The sequence below is a fragment of the Phaethon aethereus genome (assembly GCF_964289735.1).
Source record: "Phaethon aethereus genome assembly, chromosome: 4".
In the NCBI taxonomy this organism is placed as follows: domain Eukaryota; kingdom Metazoa; phylum Chordata; class Aves; order Phaethontiformes; family Phaethontidae; genus Phaethon; species Phaethon aethereus.
In genome coordinates this window covers 52,489,525-52,508,778 of record NC_138578.1, presented here as the reverse complement: position 1 = coordinate 52,508,778, position 19,254 = coordinate 52,489,525, and the positions used below count along the sequence as shown (strand labels likewise).

Sequence of the window (19,254 nt, the reverse complement as noted above, 5' to 3'; positions counted from 1 at the left end):
GAGTCGGTAATTACATCTGTGATTGTTTATCAGACACATTTTAAGAGGAGTTAACTATTCTTACAATATACTGCTGAAATACATTTATTAGTGCAGTTAGTTTTTCTATGCTATTATTCTTAGTGTAACTAAAGACTAAAAAAGACAACTTAAATTGGGATTGAAGCTGCATACAACAGCGTGAAAGACTTAAGAGATACTTTACATGTCTTATCAGTACAACCGTGGGTTTTGTTTCTTTACAATGAGTGTTGTCCTGAAATAACTACCTACAAAACTAAAGGGCGCCTAAAAAGGCAATTTCATGCACCTAAGTGAACAAAGCAGTCTTCATCAAGGGTGGTCATTTAGTCTACATTAGCTGGTTTTGGTAAGATACATATAAAGGAAACATGGAAGTCAAGCCACCTCCTTTTTTTTTTTATTTGCAACATCATGATTTAAGAAATACTCAACAAAATCTGTAGTTACTTTATCTCCAGTAGCAAATATAGTATTAAAACATTAATTAGAAACTCCTTGCATTATTTCTTTCACTACAGATACTGTGCAGTTTGAGCTATGGGACTGAATTTGAATTTTTCATGTGGGAAGGGGAATGGCTTGGTAATAACCAATGCCTCAGCCTTAGTAGTAGTCAACAGTAGATTGAGTCCCTGCCTAATTTTTTTGAGGACTTTTCCTAGTACTGGTATGTTGTCTTATAGATCTTGGCACTACCTTTCTAGACGTGAGGTCTTGAGTGTTCACATGTCTAGTAGTATTCAGGAGGCACCCTCTTGCATGAGAAAGAGCTGGAATCTCTTCTGAAACCTGAAAGAGACAAATTGGTAGAGCCAATGTGTTTCAAACGAAAGGAGGCTAATTTGGACACTGAAGCATTGAGTAGTGTCATTGGGACTTTGTTCTTTCCTTTTTTTGATAGCCCTTTATGCCTTAAGTTACCCGTGTGATGTTGTGCTGACTGAAGGCAAAGTAAATGAAAGGAGCTCTAAAGAAGAAACTTAATTCAAAATACATTTTCAGTAATGTAAACTCATTGGAAATAAAAATATATGATAAAGACAATCTGGAAACTTTTGTGAGAACCAAGGAGAAACATCCCTGTGCCATACTCCAGCTATTTTGCTATGCTATATGTTTCCCAGATCAACAAACCTGAGTCAGCAAATATTTAAATCTTGCATTTTTTTGTTTGTTTGTTTTAAAAATAAGAGTTTTGTCTTGAAAATGCAAGACAGACAGAGCAAGCAGAATTTGAGAAAATCTTGACCGTTTTTTGTTTTGGGTTTGTCTTCCCGTCCCTGTCCCCCTTCCCTCCTCACTGAGAGAGATACAGTTTTATTTGAACCAAAAGAAATTTAGAAAATCTGGCCAAGGAAGATTAACAGTCAAATGAGGCAAAGTGTGTGTATACAGGGTGGTTGTTTTTGTTGTTTATGCTTTGTCTTACAGGCACTGTGTCTTGGGAGAGTGAATAAATAAATCGGGGTTTTGAGTAGCTAATCTGCTAGTCACAGAGTACAAAAGGGAAGGCTTGTAGATGCCAAGCTCTGCTGGGTTAAGAAGCAGCGAGGAGATACGGGGGATCACTGGGAAGCAATCCCTAATAGGGCATTGCTTCAGGTGCCAGTGCCAGAAGCTGGGCCTGCCAGCATCTTCTGATGCACAACTTGTCACAGTTTGCCTACATTTTTACAGGTGGCATAGTTGTTTCATCCCATCACTGGAAACTGAGATGCATAATAGATGAATTTCAGCTTTGTTCTTTTGTTTTGTTTTTGATTGAATAATATGGACAACTGCATATGGAGAAATCTTTTGCTAGCCATAGGGACAAAAGCAGAATTATCTAGAATTGCTGTCCCAAGCATTTTATCTCAGTGGGGACTGCTCATCTGCTTAACAGGATTGAGGCCAACATACCAATGACTCTGTTCCTATTTAAGCAACAAAAAACATTTTAACAGGAGATCTCTTTATGGAGGAATCTCTGTCCTAAATAAAGAACTGCTTTCCTTGTTAATCAGAAAATTCCTGGATTCTGGATTTTCTCAAGTTATGTTTTTAAGGGTTATTTAGTTTTGAAAAAATGCTGTTGTGCCATATATTTTCACCTGTTGCAAAATAGTGTAGGAACAGCAAGTAATATTATAGTTATGTTTGTTTTACAGATATTCATGTTGTTTCCACGCATAGATCACAGACTCATTAAGGCTGGAAAAGACCTTTAAGATCATCAAGTCCAACCATCAACCCAACACCACCATGCCCACTAAATCATACATGTTCTTTTCTGCTTTGGGCATCAGCTAATGAAAATAAATAAATGATACATGGCTGCTTCCTCACCCATTGATTTAAATATTCTGTATGCTTTTATCAGTAGACTGTTATCTTTTGACCCTTCTGTAGCTGTTTGCACCAACAAAACTGCAGTTTTCTTCACAAAGGAAGAATTTATCTTCTCACATTTATGCTTGTAGGGTTTTTTTCAAGTAAAACAGTCCCTTTGGGTTATCAGCGTAAAGCTAGTAAACGTTTAGAGGGGTTCTGTAAATAAATGGGTTTAAACAAATGTAGGGTCTTTGCCTGTATAGACTGTGGAAAGGAGCAGAAAATTAGCAGTCTAGAGCAAAAATGAGGTGGTGTCTGTCATTTTCTCGATGTACAATTGTTCATGTCTCCCTGTCATAGTAACAAGATGTGTTTTTTCTAGTGGGTCTGATTTAGCCATCCTCTCCTATTTCGAGATTTTCTCTGGCAGAAAAGTTTCCCCAGAGGGTGGAAAGAGGCGAGTTAATAAAATTTCTGTAAATGTCTAAAGTCTTAATGGGGATTCACTTTTGGTGACAGTTTTATGTATGGTTTGTATAGTTGGGTGGTAAATGGTAAAAGAAAAATACTGGAGGACGTGTTCAGTTTCAGTACCTTCATGGCAAGAATAATTTGGGATAGATCATTGTTTTTTTCTAACAATGCTTTCCTGGGTATTAATGGATTATCATCTTTATTATTATTCCATTAGGGTAAAAACGAAAATTCTGCCTCTTGTTTCGAAATGTTTTCTGTCAGTTTTTCTTCACTTTTTCAACACTGTTCTTTTACACAGGAGAAAATTTTTAACTGGAGGTAGAGTTCATACTCGCACCTTTATTTGACAGTATGTTTTCCTTTTTTGTACACTTTTATCTTACAAACTTCTAACTTTCTTATAAAAATATCAAAGTTGCTTTCTGAATTACAAAATTCATAAGGTCAGTCTGCTAGCTTGACCATTTGTTTAAAATAGACATTTTTTCCCTTTTAACAGACTGATCAATTTTCTGAGTGTCTGAGAAGTGCGTGCCTTTTTTGATCCAAAGCTAAAGTAGACAATCGGAATGTTGAGATGTGCCATTTTTCCTGAACACAGGTACTAAACTTTAAGGTAAAATGCACAGCTAAAATGGAAACTCATTTAACAGTAGTTTTATTTCTTGGATTTCATTATTGAATGAGATAAGGAAAAGGTTGATAACTTACTCAGCAGCATATATTGTGCAAATGTTTTATAAATGACAAAACAATATCAGACCATCATCTATCTGTAAAGTGTAACAAATCAGAAAGCTGTAAAATATACCACAGACTCCATTGTGAATTTTAGAGCTGTCAGTCCCAAGGTCTCTTCTATCAATTACTCTGCAAAAGGACACTTGCTGGAATAAAGTGGACTAAAAAGTGGTAGGATATCTAAGTGCAGTCAGTTACTTAAGAAAAATCTGGCCTATAGTAGAATGTTTCGTGATGTATGTGATTATCTGCAATCTAGTAAATGATAAATTTCTATTTGATTTCTTCAGAATTTCTTCAGAATCCAGTGAAGCAAGTAATACAATTGTACCTAGTGAGTTCATACTCCTGAAGTACTAGCTTGCTCACCTAGTGTAGTAAACAGGTTAGCTTAGTTACTAGCTTTTTACCTAGTGCATTTAGAAAAAACAAAACAAAAGCTACAAGTGGTTGAGAACATTATGGTGAACTTCATAGTATTGCACACAGCTATGTGAAGGTGATGTTATGCATGGCTGAACCTGAAGGAATCAAGACAATTGTTTATAGGCAACAAGCTTCGAACTGAAACTTTGCATGGGACTTCTCTCAATAAGACTCTTCCGATATCACTGATTTTGTAGAAACTAATTACATAGAACTAATAGACCTGTTTTTTTTTTTTCCTCCCCTGTTTTTTCTGTCAAGAACATGCTCTTGATTTAATACCTTTAATGATACTTTGTGGGTTTCTATATCTTTTCTCTGAATAAGGCTTATTCTGAAAAGTCTTTGGTTTGCTGTACCAAGCAGGATATTATGCATCCTTAATGTGTTAATTTAAAAGTTGTGTCTTTTTATTACTTCTCTTTGGTTTACCTTTTTGCTTCAGTCATTAGAACTTTGGAAATACGAGTACACATCCTTTTTAGCTCCTTATGTTTCATTGCACATTACCAACTGGAGTGCTTCATGCAAAACTAGCGAATCTTTTGAAACAAACATATTTAATCCAGGCACTGCGAATGCCAGGCAATCTTACAGATGAGTAGGCTTTATTTTTGTGTAATCTGCTTTATGATTCTTTTTAAAGAAAAGAACTTACATAATATCTTTTTGAAGCAAAGCTACCAAAACCATGTCTTTTAGCAAATGAAAAATTGTTGTATTAATTGATTCATTGGTATTCTTATGATAAACAGAGTTGTAATCTCTCCTTCACATTTGTGATTACAAATCTCAGCTAAATTCTGAGAATAGGGATGAAAACCTAAAAGACTTTTTTAAAGGCTTTATAGGATCAAATAAATGTGGTTATCTCAGAACTGATCATGATTTATGCTGATCAAAGCTTCTTTTAGACTCAAAACTTCTGGTGACCAGCTGTGCCTTATAAGGAACTACAAGGGGCAACGTCTGCTGATTATTAAGATGGAAGATCTGACAGACAAAATGTAATTTTTCTTTATTGTTGTAGTTCATTCCTTCCTTCCCAGATCAACAAACCTGAGTCAGCAAATATTTAAATCTTGAATTTTTTTGTTTGTTTGTTTTAAAAATAAGAGTTTTGTCTTGAAAATGCAAGACAGACATATCTCTGCTCTTATTTATAGCCCTACTGGTTTGTCAAAATGTTACTAGATGAGCTAAGTTTTCTATTTCATTCTGTTTTTGTAAAACGTCCTAGAAAAGCCACCTTGTCTCCTTGCTCAGTTGTTGCTGCACAGTATTTGAGTTTTATCCTTGCCTTGCCTGTCATCATGTTCTCTCTTCTCAGTGTCCCCATTTCAATATGGTCTGTTAAGCTAGTTTATTCTTCCCTTCCACAGTGGACCCTCATCAGTTTCTATAACCTTTCACTAACTCATGCGTGTATTATCAGTGGTCTCTCACCTTCCAGTTTTCTGAACTTAGTTTCTTTTGTTTGGTGCCCCTTCTTCACCTTCTGTCTCTCTTTCTGTCTGCCCCCCTGTCTGTCCTTCCCACTTTCTCTCAGCACTCAGCTTCTGTGCAAGTCACAATATTCCAGGTTTTTCCACTCTTTTTTTAGCTTGTATGTGATACAGGCAGCTTCCACAGTGTCCTTGAGCAGGGAACTGAAGACTTATAACAAGATTGATTGTTTCATTGATCCTGATACACTGTAGGTGTGGCAATACCCCTAGAGCATGGTCATTGCAACCTCACTTACCTTAGGTAACTTGCTGAGCATGTGTGACATCAGGCTTACTTGATAAAAAAGAAAAATCTACATAGATTTTCATAGGAATACTTAGATAAAGGTATTTAACTTGAGGGCCATCTTCTAATATGTCTCAGAGCCTGCTTTTAAATCAGTCATGTGATGGAATGCTTTCATGCAAAAGAAAAGCCACACGCAAGCTTTTTTTTTTTCTTACACATTTATAGTTAAGACAAAATAATTTGGGGATCTCAGTCTTGAGAGCAACAAAAAACATTAACCTCATAACCGAATGTGCCTAGGTGGGTTTATAAGATAGTGCATTCCTGTCTGTAGCAAAATGTAAAACATAGTAGTTTAAATTCAATGTGATACCTATTTGTAAGGAAATTCTGAATGTAATAACTATTTCTCTTTGTAGCTACATTTTTCTTTCATCTTAATATTTCAGTTACTGACAATATCCTGCTGTGATTTTTACTAAATAGAATAAATATAACATAATGCTGCATTTTCTAAAGCTTCCAATTTTTAATGAAAATTAAATGATTTCTGTACCGGTATCTTGTATTTAGACAATCAGCCTTACTCTACTCCTTTGCCTTTGGTAGCAACCTTTTGATTTTATTTTATGTATCCTTTCTGTTTGAGACCACATTGAGGGTTTTTTTTTTTTAAATACTTAAAATCTACTTGTCTACATATAAGACTAAATTGTGCCATAAGCTATGCAGAGAAGGTGTCCCCAACCTCCTGCTGAAGTCCATAAGAGCTCGGAGGATGCAAAGGCAGAATATAGGTACAAAGTGCTTGAAGTTTAATTTTAAATGTTCCTCATCCTTGTCCTCAATTACAGAATCTTTTGGCTGAGAAGGTGGAACAGCTGATGGAGTGGAGCTCAAGGCGCTCGGTCATCCGTATGAATGGAGACAAATTCCGAAGATTTGTGAAGGCTCCACCTCGTAACTATTCTGTGATAGTGATGTTCACTGCTCTCCAGCCGCAGCGGCAGTGCTCTGTTTGCAGGTAATATATACCTTTAAGATCTTTTTAATCTTCCTCGCCAGTTTTCAAGTGAACGTTTTAATCAATGTGCAATAGACTGAGTAGGAATGTTCTTTGCATGGGATAGATACTTACTATTTAACAGGCCCATGCGTTTGTTATAGCATCTTTCCAACTGCCTTTTAATCTATATGTAAAATTTTAGAAGCCTTTTAAATTACAGTTGAATAAAATGTACACAACTGAGGAAGACTTTCTCTTTAAGTAATCTGCTTTATTTTATTATCTGTTGACCATGATCTTTTGAAAGACATTTTGTGACAGAAGTGATACATTACCATGTAATAATACAGCACTTCACTGATTTCTTCAGTGAAGAGGTGTCCAAGGCTCTGATGCAGATGTTGAGTTATCCTGTGATTTCAGTTTTTGACAGTTCTTACATGCAAGCACCTTTTTCCACAAGGGCATGCTTATTGTGTAATAATGTCTGGCACTGCACTTTGATATGTTCTGGTGGCTCCTTTTATTAGAGTGGCTCTGGTATTCTTCTAAGTTCAAGATCTTTCTCTGCAAGTTCCTAGTTCAATAAGTTAATCTGAAAATGACTAATGGTAGACATGGAAATAGGGCCAAGGGACTGAAAGGTAGTCATGCACTTAATTACCTTGCTAAATCAGAAACTGAGCTAACAAAACCTTCAGCCAAAATATGTGTTAGAAATTATTATGTTTAGTAACAGAATGGGATTATTGTGCAAGGAGTTCTAAACAGTATTTAAATAGGCAGCAAAATACTCCATAGGACTATGAAAAACATAAGCTGTATATGAAGAAATTATTATTTCTTGGTTTTAAATAGGTGCACTTTGAACAATACACAAGGTTTGTAAATGTAGCAGCTTGTTAGATTTCTTCAGTGTTGGAATGTGACATGTACAATAGAAACTTTAACTTGTGTATTTGTAGTAATATACAGTTTTTATTAGATTTTGTTTATAAATTATTTTTTTGTCATTGAAGTCAGTTGGCCAGTTTTGAGGGAGAGTATATAAATTGCATTCCCATGAGTTCACTCTCCACATCTGAACTGTGAAGGTGAAGGAGTAGGTTATAGAATCTTTCCAACGTTCTTAAGTCAAAGGATTTTTTTCCTTTAAAACTTCCAGCATGTGATTGTACTTATTTCATCTTTGTGTTGACAGAGTTCAACTTTAGGAGATGAATAGTAGTTCAAAGTTTACCATATTGTTTTAAATCGTTCCTTATTTTACTATGCAGCAGATAAAGCTGAACTTAGTGCATCTCCTGTAGCTTTATAAGGGTCAGTGTATTCATCATTATAATGGCTATCACAAATTCTTCCCCTGTGTTATGTACAGATCTTTTTTTAGGCATGTGAAAACAACATAAATATTACCATTATTAAAGAAGTTAATTTTGCTTACAACTGTATATTGTTTACTGATCTGAAAAAGAGCTCATAAACTTCATCCTGTAATATGCTAGGCTAGTCGTTTTATGTGCAGAAGCAACTGAAAATTTTTAAGCATAAAATGAAGGAAAAAATCAACATACTGCTTTCAGCTGGGTTTGTTTAAATAAATGTGAAGTTGCGATCCACTTTTTCATGTGAAATAAAAGGAATTTAATGAGGTTGATCATAGTGCACATAAAACCATTATCGGGAAAATTGATGTTTTCAAATCAATGGCTAATTAATGGACAGGAGCACTGAAAGGATATATAGAATTGAAATGCATGCATTACTTTATTGTTAGCTATTCACTATCTACTTTGCCTAAAGGCAAAATAGATTTTAACTTAATCTGTAATGTTTTGTGAGGATGCTTTTGTCCAAGATTTAAGTTAACTGTTACTCATCAAAATATTTTCAGGACAATTGCATACAAAAAAAATGAATGTCATATTTCAAACATAGAAAAAGCACCTAGGCTGAAATTTCTGAGTTTGAATAACTTTGTCACAATAATTCGTACTTTTTTTTTTCCCCTTAAAAATCCTCTGGTTAGCTTATGCACCACAGGATTATCTAAAAAATAATGGTTTTGTCTTTTCCCTTTGGTGGCTAGATTTGACATTTCAGTATTTTATCTCTTCTAAATGTCCAGTTTATGAAGATGAAGGGCATAGTATTCAAAAGGGAAAAAAAGATGTTTGCTGTTGCACAGAGCTACAACAAATGCTAAGCATGAAAAACGCAGCATTATACAAAAAAAGATAGTTAATAGGATGGGGAGCAATGGTAGGAAATGTGGTCCTCTTCTGGAGAAGAACAGTGAAAGCTAATTGTCATTAGAGCAGGCCATTGCAGATTTGCACATTTGAGGCTAGAAGAGATCATGTGTGTCCTATCTCGTTAAAACAAACAATATTCTCTGTGTATCTGATTTTGCATTTGCTTATATTTGGAATGTTTGTTGTTAAAATATGCTTACATTAAAGTTGGTATGACTTTTCTGGCAGGTGTTTTGAATGATTGTGCCACCAAAGATGGAGAGGTAGCGCCTTGCATTCAGAAAGCGTGTCACTATTGGCACTCTTCAAAGTGAATGCAAAGTCAATTTGGTGATCCAGGTTCTCTACCTAAGGACTATTGTACCTGTCCATTGCTGAAGAATGTTGTCGTTTGGACATTGTTTAGACGGTATGAAGGAAGGATTCCCCACCCCCAATCCTTTTTAACACCAGAGAAGTTCCAAATTTTGGATAAAACTTGGTTGAAGAGATCTTAGCCAAGAATTAAAATGTTTGGAGGCATGATATTTAAACATTTTTTAAAAGTCTTACCTATCGATATAGCAAGGACCTACATGTGGAAAGCTGACCAAATTTGTCTCAGAGAATGAAAAGCTTTTCTGTGCGCAGCAAGGAGGACATTGTAACATCAATCACATACATCACTTAACAGTTATGATTTGTGAAAGTATATGGAAATAATACCAACTTACCCTTAAAATGCCACATAAAAAGAAGTCCCTTGGGAGTCCAGGTATTTGGATGAAACTTTTGTATGTAAAAAATTATCCTTTCAGACAAAGGAGCTGATCTTTTTTCAGTAAAACCAAAGCATGTTGTGTTTTGTAGGTATTCTCTAGCAGAAGTTACTTAACATAAGATTATTTTTTTTTTACCAGTGAAATGAGAAGGGTTTCGTTATCATTGTGGGAGATGAATACATAACTTTATGTATCAACTTGAGAAAGATCAATTAGAAAAAGATTTTTGAATGCTTTTTTTGCCAACTTTTTTGAAACTTACCTGTTCATCCAATGCTAGGATTGTTTGTTCCTGATATATATCATATTGTTGTATTTAATGCTTTCCCTTTACTTAATTTTGCTTGATTTGCTTCTAATTTTTGCCATTATCCCTTTTCAATATATACTTTCAAAAAAGTTAGAAATCTTATGTCTGCATTACTGATTGGAATTTATTCAGTGCCAAAAAATTTAGCTTGATTTATAGGTGTTTCTAAAAGACAACTACCAGTTTGTCATCTTTGAGACAGAGATTGCTTCTGTGACAATGAAATGTTTTCACAAACTGTGGACTGGAAAATACATCCGTAGGCTATCTGAATCAATCCAGTCCTAACACATGAAGGCTTCTGTAAACCAGCAGCTCTGTATACATGCTAGTAGTGCCTCTAGTGATGCTTTTAGAGTGTTTTTCAAGGAAATTCTGTCTTTATCCTAAAGCAGAATTTGGAGTACAACATTTCCATCTAGCTTTGTGGACAAGCGAGTTTCAATTTTCTGGTCCGAAAAACAATTGAAAGCCATCTGGTGCCTTCACAATTGTATTAAGTGGTAGCATAAATGTCAGTTTTCCTGTTGACACAATTGTTTAGGCTCAATATGACACAGCTGGTATTGAGATATGAATTAACCGTAACAGATTAAATATCCTATGTGCTCTTGAATGTGAAGTCATTGATGGGGGTGGGATGTACTTCTAAGAGTTGAAGATGTGGGGTTTTTTCCCATGCTCATTTGGAAACATGTTTGGTTAAACAGTTTTGGTCCCAGACTTTACATCTTATTATTCCTGGTGTATATATTCTGCAGCAGCACATTAGAAGCAGATACTAAGTGGTCCTTTAACGCACTGTGATGATGAATCACTTTGGATTTTTTTTTTTTGTTTGGATAAACAATCAGAAATAATCTAACTCTAAACAGTGACGACTCAGGATAGAAGACCAGTTTCCATTTTTCCTTTGTTCTTAGATATTCACTCAACTAGATAGTTTCTCTCTATTACCCACATCAGTCACACTACTGAAAAAAAATTACTTATGTATGTAAGAAGGAGAACAAAAGAATGGTCACTCTGACTCTTTAACTCGTTCTTTTTTGTTTGTTGCTCTACCATCTAATCACTCCATAATCAAATTATATGAGGTCTTCTATTTTACTTTCCAAACTCTGCTTCTTTCATCCCACTGGCAGAAGCAACCATCTCTGCTTTGCATACAGGTGCATAATTAGATGTCTTTGTTGTTGCCAAACGGGTCACATTTTTGCCTGGTTCATTTTTCAAATCCATTGATGGGATATTTTCATTTAGAAATGTATATCTGGGTCAGAGAAATGAAACTGGTCACTTGAGTTTAACTGAAGCCCATCAACAAAAGGATGCATATTTTGTTTTGTTGGTTTTTTTCCCTTAGTGTTCCTTGAAAAGATCAGAGCTGTATCAGAGGCTAAAGATACTGAATTTCAGTGCCTCTACCTTTGCCACTAGTTTGTTATGTGATAATGGTTAAAACATTTAAATTAGCCATGTACATGTAGAAATCCTCTGTGAATTCCAAGCTACCTGAATCAAATGGATTTTATTTTGCATACTTTCTCGTGCTTGTTTATGCCTGTGAAGTCCAAAATGTTTCTTTTGAAGATGTTACTGAGCCTGTTTGGATCATTGCATATCAAGATTAAAGCCTAGAATTAGCATCATAAATGATCAGGAGAAAAATGGGGAAATGCAGCAGAGGAAGACTATAGTAATGGCAGGTGACCACTTGTGGAGACAAACTTGTAAATTGCACAAACTGAAAATTGTGTTGTTTCAGTCCTGGATGATTAATAGTATTTTACTGTCGAAGTAACAAACTTCCTTCCAGATTCTTGGAAAACAATTTTGCAGAGACAGTATTTATGAAGAAGCAGCCAGAAATGGCTGGTAATGCAGAGGAGTTTGCATAGCCAGTAATTTTCTTCACCCCCATGTTGATCAGACTATTGCATTTTTTAAAGTGTCAGAAGTTTCGTTCTATTGAAAGGAGCACTGATTACTCCCATTGGCTGATGGGGGGACGTGTGTGTGTCTATAAATACCTATGTGTATGTAAACACACATATATATACATAAAATATACACGTAGTACACAAGGGAGGTCAGTTTTGCTGGTGTGGCACATGTCTTAAGACTTTTTTGTTTCATTTGAGTGACAAGGCTGAATTCTGTCAGAAATTATTAATGGCATCTATTGGAACAAGCTTGTAGTTACTGCAGAAAGCCTGCTGCAGAATAGGCTCAAAGTCAACTGCTTAAGCTATTCCTTCTGTATTTCTAAGGTAAGTTATAATTCAATGTACAGTTTGTGTATTTTTAAGTTTTGAGCTTAATGTATGTGTTTCGTAAAGGATTCTGAATGTGGCTGCCTTCTGCTGTTGACTCAATATGCAGAAGGAAATGAAAAATTTATGAGAGAATAGATTCCACATAGTTTTATTAATATCTACCCTATCAATGAGACCTCCAGGAGGAGGTCTGCAATCTAGAAGAGAGAGGAATTCTGTTGGTTTCCCTGTTCAAGAAGATATCTCAGAAGACTGTTTTCAAGTAGCCGACCAAAGAGTAGTTCAACAGCAAAAAGAATTATGATAGTCAAGGAGGTGTCATCAGAAAGAAGAAACAGGTTCCTCTGCCTTTCAGTTTTCTGCTGGTTGATTAAGAGTGGGTATTGAAAAAATCATTGACAGGTCTCTTAACTGTACTGAGAGGGAATTATCTTTTGAGCTTTTGTTCAAAGAAGGAACAGGAAATGTGGAAGGAGCAGTTGAAAGTTCTGCAATTGCTTTTTCAGTGCATTTCAGGATCTTGATAGAAGTATTGATAAGTCTGTTTAACAAGGTAGTAATTTTATATTTGGATCATAAGAGACTCCTTATTCTTCCTGTGGTCACAATTTAATGTTTTTTTTCCCCAGCTTCTGCAAAATATGATCTCATGGCTGCTTTTCATCTGCAGAATATTGGAAATTTCATGGGATGCTGTAAATAGAATAGCATCTATTTTATATATATCTAAATTGCATAAACAGTGTAGTTTTCAACTAGTATCCATACTCTCTTCATTTTGTCATGTGTGGTGAATTTTCTGGACACATTTATAGATTCTTCAGTGCTTTTTGTTGTGACAGGAGTCACCCTAAGCAAAAATAAAAACAAATAAGCATTCTGAACCGATCTTTTCAATACTGAGTAGTAGTAAAAATATGCACTTAGCCCCTTCTTCTCTTCATTTTGGGAAAACCATTAAAAAAAAAAAAAAGTTGTTTTGGAGCTAAATTGCAGCATTGATCACAGTTTACTTTAAACAGATGGATAAGAATGGGTAGGTGACCTGGTAGTGCATTCTTTGCCAATTGTACATTTGTAAATGTTTTGTATGGTCCATAGTGTGCCAAAACGTAATGCTTTACTGCTTTCTTTTGCAAATAATTCCACAGTCTTTTTTATTCTTTTCCTGATATTCCATTTGTGTTTTCCTTACTAATAGACCTACTTGGACTAATAGAATAAAATTAGTCTAGTTTAATATAGTTCAAACTACACAAATCTGATTATCTTCCATAGACACCCACATAATTAATCTTTTAAAATAAAGTTTTTAATATTTCATGACCACCTCTTGCATAATGGAAGAAAATTTTGTAGAGTTTTTTTTAGCAGCTTACTTTTCAGTATGTTGAATTTACTAGGTAAATCTAATAGTAGCATTCCCTTTTGATCTGGCCACTGTTTTCTAGTAGCTTTCTTTCTAGTATTCTTAAGAGGTGACTGTAGCAGCAATAACATTTAAATCTTCTCCATCTGTCAAAAAACCCTGTCAAACTAACAAGAGCAGTGCTAACATGTTATTATTCTGATGAGTTCATACCAAGTGTAGTTCTGCCCTGTGTCTTTATAGTATTTCATATAATTATGATAATAATTTCATATAATTAACATTACTTCATAGAAACAAACTGATAAAATTTATATTAAATAATGATAGAGATCGGTAGATAAGAGGTGACAGAGTTGATACTGCCTGATGTTAATCGGAGACTGATTTTTTTTCAGCAAAGTGCTTATGCTTTTTCCTATTATTGTAGCTGAAAAGGAGTAACCAATGCTACAAGAAGTTATTAATGTGATTGTATCCATTTGAAATTATATAGTGGACCCTAGGATGTTCTTCAGTTCTGTATGTGGTAATCCTGTAACTTTGTATTCCTACCCCTTCTTTCATTCTCGCTTCTCCATACCTCTCAAGAACTGCTATGAGGATGCTTTGCTATCTTCAGTGTGAGGATGAAATTGTGCTTTGAATCTCGTATAGAAAATCTAAGACAACCTTTTGCAAGATTATATTTTCCAAAGAGTACTTTCTACCTATTATATTCATTCAAAATAGTTCAAAGATGTCAAATACATGGAGATCAACAGAAAAAAGTCTTCTGTCAAATAGTGGGGGCATAACTGGAGTATCTGAATTTCCCAGAAATACTGTTTCATCACAGGTGAAAGGTAGACTAAGAAGAATGATGGCATCAAGCTGAAGTGATTTTTATCTTGTTCTTATAAGAAAAATGGTCCAGCTTTAATATAGCAGGTTTAACAGAACAGTGCCCTACAGATATTACTTAAGATTTTACAGCATTCCCTTGATGTTGTCTGACTGCCCTCTTCAGGATGACAGTGAATATGTTAGTTTGCTTAATATTAGTATCTGTTTCTAGAAATAACCAATCTAATGCCTAAATCACATTGTTTTTAATAATTGCAAACTTTGCCCATTGAGTGAGTTAAGTAGCAAATTTTAATCAATCAGGTAATAAGGGTGAAGGTTGAGTTTTGTTGTGCTTCATAAGATTTATTCTTTGCGGGAGTAAGAGATCATAAATTTCATTTTAATTTTTTTTAATGGTAGATTTTTTTGTGTGTGTGTACAATATATTCCTTGATACAACCCTGCAGGAGTTGTATGTAAGATATCACATGCTTAAGGCAGATCTCAGTTATGAGGAAATGGGGAGGGTCTTATGACATCTGTTGTCCTGTCATCCTCTTCTTCCTCTTTGCTCTCTCAAAATACAGTATGTATTATGCATGTTTAGTGCAGAGTTTCTCTTGCAACAGATTTTTGCATCTACCGCTTTTAAATAAACAGCGTTCTGCACCATCAAAGACATGGAACTGGTTTTACAAGAACACTGTTTCCATAAAAGCTGCAGAGTACATTTATTTATACTACTTCAGCATCTCACCACATGCAAAGATAAGATGCCAAGTGTTGTTGAACCTTGCTTTGGACTCTACAGCAGATATGATTAATTAGTAGTATGGAAATAATTACCAAAGGAGCCTGTGTCGAGCCAAAAGTTCTGCAAGGATTCTTTGGGGATTTTTCTTTTTTTTTTTTTTTTTTTTTTAACTGAATTATTCACCGATGCAGATTTGTCCTGTGGAAGAATCTGTGATTTTATGGTTCTATGACTGTGTGTTTAGAGAATGTCTCTGCTGGTAAGGATCCCAGAATTCTCTTGGACTTACTTTTTTCCTTCCCTCTCAGTGCAGACAGGGCAAAGTTGGTTGTTTTGTGGTTTTGGGTTTTCTTTTCTCTTTTAAAATGAACATGGGAACAAACAAAACCTAACCAACCAAAAAAAAAAAAATGCACCTGAGTATAGAGCCATGACTAAAGCCAAGAGGAGGCTTTCTGTCAAATTTGAGTAGTAGCAATATGACTTTCTAGTGATGAAAGAAAAGATTATTTAACCCTGTATGTTGCGCAAAATTATCCTTTATCACTTTTAAAACAAGTTTGAGAGGAATAATCTTGAGTGTATTATGCTACTTACTAAGTAAATGAACAGTGGGCTTGTATCATGTCCCCAGGGCTTAGCAGTTTTTATGGCTCTTTCTATGGGTCTGCTATTTTAGGAAGATTACTACTGTCACATTTCTGTGTTATTTTTCCACTAGTTTCAGAATTCCTTATGTGCGGCTGTCTCCAACAAGTAAATCCTGATGTCTTACTCAGGGGCCACATAAGCATCTCCTTGCATGGATCTGTTAGCAGATTTGCGTGATCATTGCCACTCAGGCCACTCCTGTTTTGTGAGACTTTTAAATACGGAAGATTTTAATTTTTGTTAACATCATCTTGGGATGTCTCTGGTACAGTTCTACTTAACAGATTTCGAATTTTGGAGAAGGCAGTTTTGAAGCAGAGTTGCATAACTAGCGTAAAGTTTTTTAAATTGAAAGTATGGATGTTGAGAATGATACTGCAAGTGTAATTAATCTAACCGGTGCAGCTGGTTATGGAATCTCTTTTGCCAGCAAATGCCACATGGATGTACGTTTGGTTTTTTTCCCTTAACAGGCAAGCTAATGAAGAATATCAAGTGCTGGCTAATTCATGGCGCTATTCATCTGCTTTTTCAAACAAACTGTTTTTCACAATAGTGGATTATGATGAAGGGGCAGATGTTTTTCAACAGGTAAATGTTGGATACTGTAAAACATTCTTAATTTTTAGAACTATATGTTGATTTGACAAGTGATACAAGACATTATTTTCTGTGTGTAAGTGTGTGCCTCTATTTTGTACACAAATTCTTCCTGGTTAAAAACACCGGGCAGTTTCTATGACATTAGTGAAGACACATTATACTAGTAGCCACTTCTAGTATTTTCCAAGTGTAGTTTATAAGATTTGTGTATAGATTACATTTTGTCTGAGAAATTTTTTTCAACCCATTTCTAATGTAATTTTTTAGAATTAAGTACAATGCAACTAGCATTTGCATTTAAAGATTTCCTTTATTGCTGGGGGAAAAAAAGCTCTTAACTAAAATAGCCTTTTAATTGCTTTTATCTAATACAGTGTTCTTCAACTCCAGTAATATTTGTATTAGTCTGGAAGTTCTTCAGGGAAAAGAGAAGAGACTGGTTTACATTTTATATATTGGCTATGAAGAGTGAAAAATCAATTGGTGGAGAGCAGTGTAAGGCCCCCTCTTAAATTGATTAGTCCAGGCAAAGCACATCCCTTGAAAATTAATAATAAATAATGACATGCTTTTTTCTCATATTTATCCATTGATTGAAGCTAAAATTGCAGATTAAGATGACTGACAAATTTCGAAGTTCTCCGTGTTTTGAACCTCCTTTTGGTGAAATGTGTGATTTAAAATTTTCAGGGGAAAAGTTTAATATTTATTTCTAAAATATTTACTTTAAAAATTCAATTAGTGTTTAGTAAGTATTTTTATTTCCAATTGACATCTTAGAATGTATTGTGTAAAGAATGGTTTAAGGTTTTGACTTTGAGAAATACAATGTTAATAATAAGTGATACTAATGACTGCTTTAAGGTAGATTCCGGGGAAGGGTAGTTCTGACCTTATGTTTATGTGTGCAAACAACTCATTTAATACTTATGCCACAGCAGAAACCCCCCAAAATTAATATGACTTTCATTTTTCAGCTTTTACTCTGTTTATAGAGAAATGACTAAGCAGTTTCAGACCAACTGCCCCCAAACTCTGACAGAAGATTTCTGTATCTCAGAATGTTTCTCTATCTTATAAAATATTTTATTAAATTCTTTCACAACATTTGTCTTAGCCTTTCTCAGAATTTTTTTTAATTCCAAATCAGTTCACTAAGGAAGAGGGCTGTTTTTTGCTTAGATGGAAAATATATTAATAGCTGGTAATTTCTATTGATAAATTCAGTTCCGTACTTGAGTATGTTTTGGTAATGGGATAGAACCCCTTTTGCAGGAATGAAACAAACTAGTTTACCCTGCCTTTTTTGTTTGAAGATCTCCATAGTGTATCATCTTTAAGTATTTCCCCTGATTTTTTTTGTTAATTCCATTTTTTCAAGTGTTATATTGCACTGACATGGACTGGTATCATAAAATTATATTCTCATATGCCACATCGCAAAGTTGAAGTAAAAATTTACAGTGGCAAATGTAAATGTAAATCTATTTGTTTATCACCTTTGAACTTTTTGATAACTGTGAATAGTTCCAGTGACATAAACACATGAATTAAGTTGTGTAATTTCTAGGGCAAGTTATGTATTCTAAGCTAGTTATCTAGGCCTTTCTGGATTCAAAAAAGATTGTATTAATGGGTAGTCTGTCTTGAAGCCAGTGGAAGGCTAGATGAATAGTTTAGTTAACTTGGGATTGATGAGAGCTAGACAAGTAAAACAATGTCAAGCTATTTGAATACTTTTTCCTCCCCTACAATTATAATCTAATATACTTTAATAGATTGGTTGGGTGTGGGGTCTCAGTTTTACTAATTACAGGGAAGTTCTTACAGTGTGTGAAGACTTTAAAGCATAAGATACTCTTACTCAGACAACCTTGTGGGTGAAAAACTCCAAATAATTAAACATCCCAAACAATCTATTGCAAGGAATATTCTGAGCACTCTTTTTGCAGGACTATACATGAAGATGTATAAAAAAAAAAGTAAAGTATGGAGTCAAATAATGTTTTTCATGCTAGTTAGACGTGTTTTGTCTTATATACAAAAGGTAAACATTTTTGAGGGTAGTTACTAATATTTTTTTCTGCTGTTTTTCCTGGTTTTGTAGCTGAATATGAACTCTGCTCCGACTTTTATGCATTTTCCTCCAAAAGGTAAACCCAAGAGAGCTGACACATTTGACCTGCAGAGAATCGGATTTGCAGCTGAGCAGCTAGCTAAATGGATAGCTGACAGAACAGATGTTCATGTAAGTCTCTCGACAATTTTAAAAGTTGAAGCCAGATGTATCATTGTAGTCTGAGACAGGCTGATGACAAATTCCAGCTTTCCTCAATACCTTTTTTCTCAAGTGTAGATTCTAACACACATTTTAAAAAAAAAAAAGAGTAATGGTAACTTCTGAAGTTTGCAGATCATATTCCATTCTTGCTTTGTTAAATTTTTTGTAATCTTACTCTGGATAAAACCAAGCAGTGATATTGTGATAATTAGCTGTTTATAAGTAAAACATGCTTTGCAGAGCTATATACAAAACAGAGTCAAAGGTAGCTGCTCCTAATTCAGACACAACCTGCAAATGTGCTGAAGAAATAATGTTTTGAAGTTGAACAGTTCAAAATGATGCTTAAAACTTTTTTCATTTTATAAGCTTATTAAAGGAAGTAATTTTTTTTTATTATTTGTCTTTAGGGATTAGTCTTTCTGACTCTGAAACCAGA

The 19,254-nt window shown here is 34.7% G+C and overlaps 1 protein-coding gene across 3 annotated transcripts in view; it reads left to right on the top strand.

Annotated features, from left to right (window-relative positions):
* TUSC3 (tumor suppressor candidate 3) overlaps positions 1 to 19,254 on the top strand; it is a gene marked incomplete at both ends in the record, with an annotated part of 129,565 nt that overhangs the window by 43,616 nt on the left and 66,695 nt on the right. For all 3 annotated transcript variants that reach the window (XM_081999793.1, XM_081999792.1, XM_081999791.1), the window contains 3 exons: positions 6,573 to 6,742; positions 16,405 to 16,522; positions 18,642 to 18,782. In XM_081999793.1, the coding sequence (XP_081855919.1) occupies positions 6,603 to 6,742; positions 16,405 to 16,522; positions 18,642 to 18,782 (399 nt within the window). The remainder of the gene's footprint in view (positions 1 to 6,572; positions 6,743 to 16,404; positions 16,523 to 18,641; positions 18,783 to 19,254) is intronic.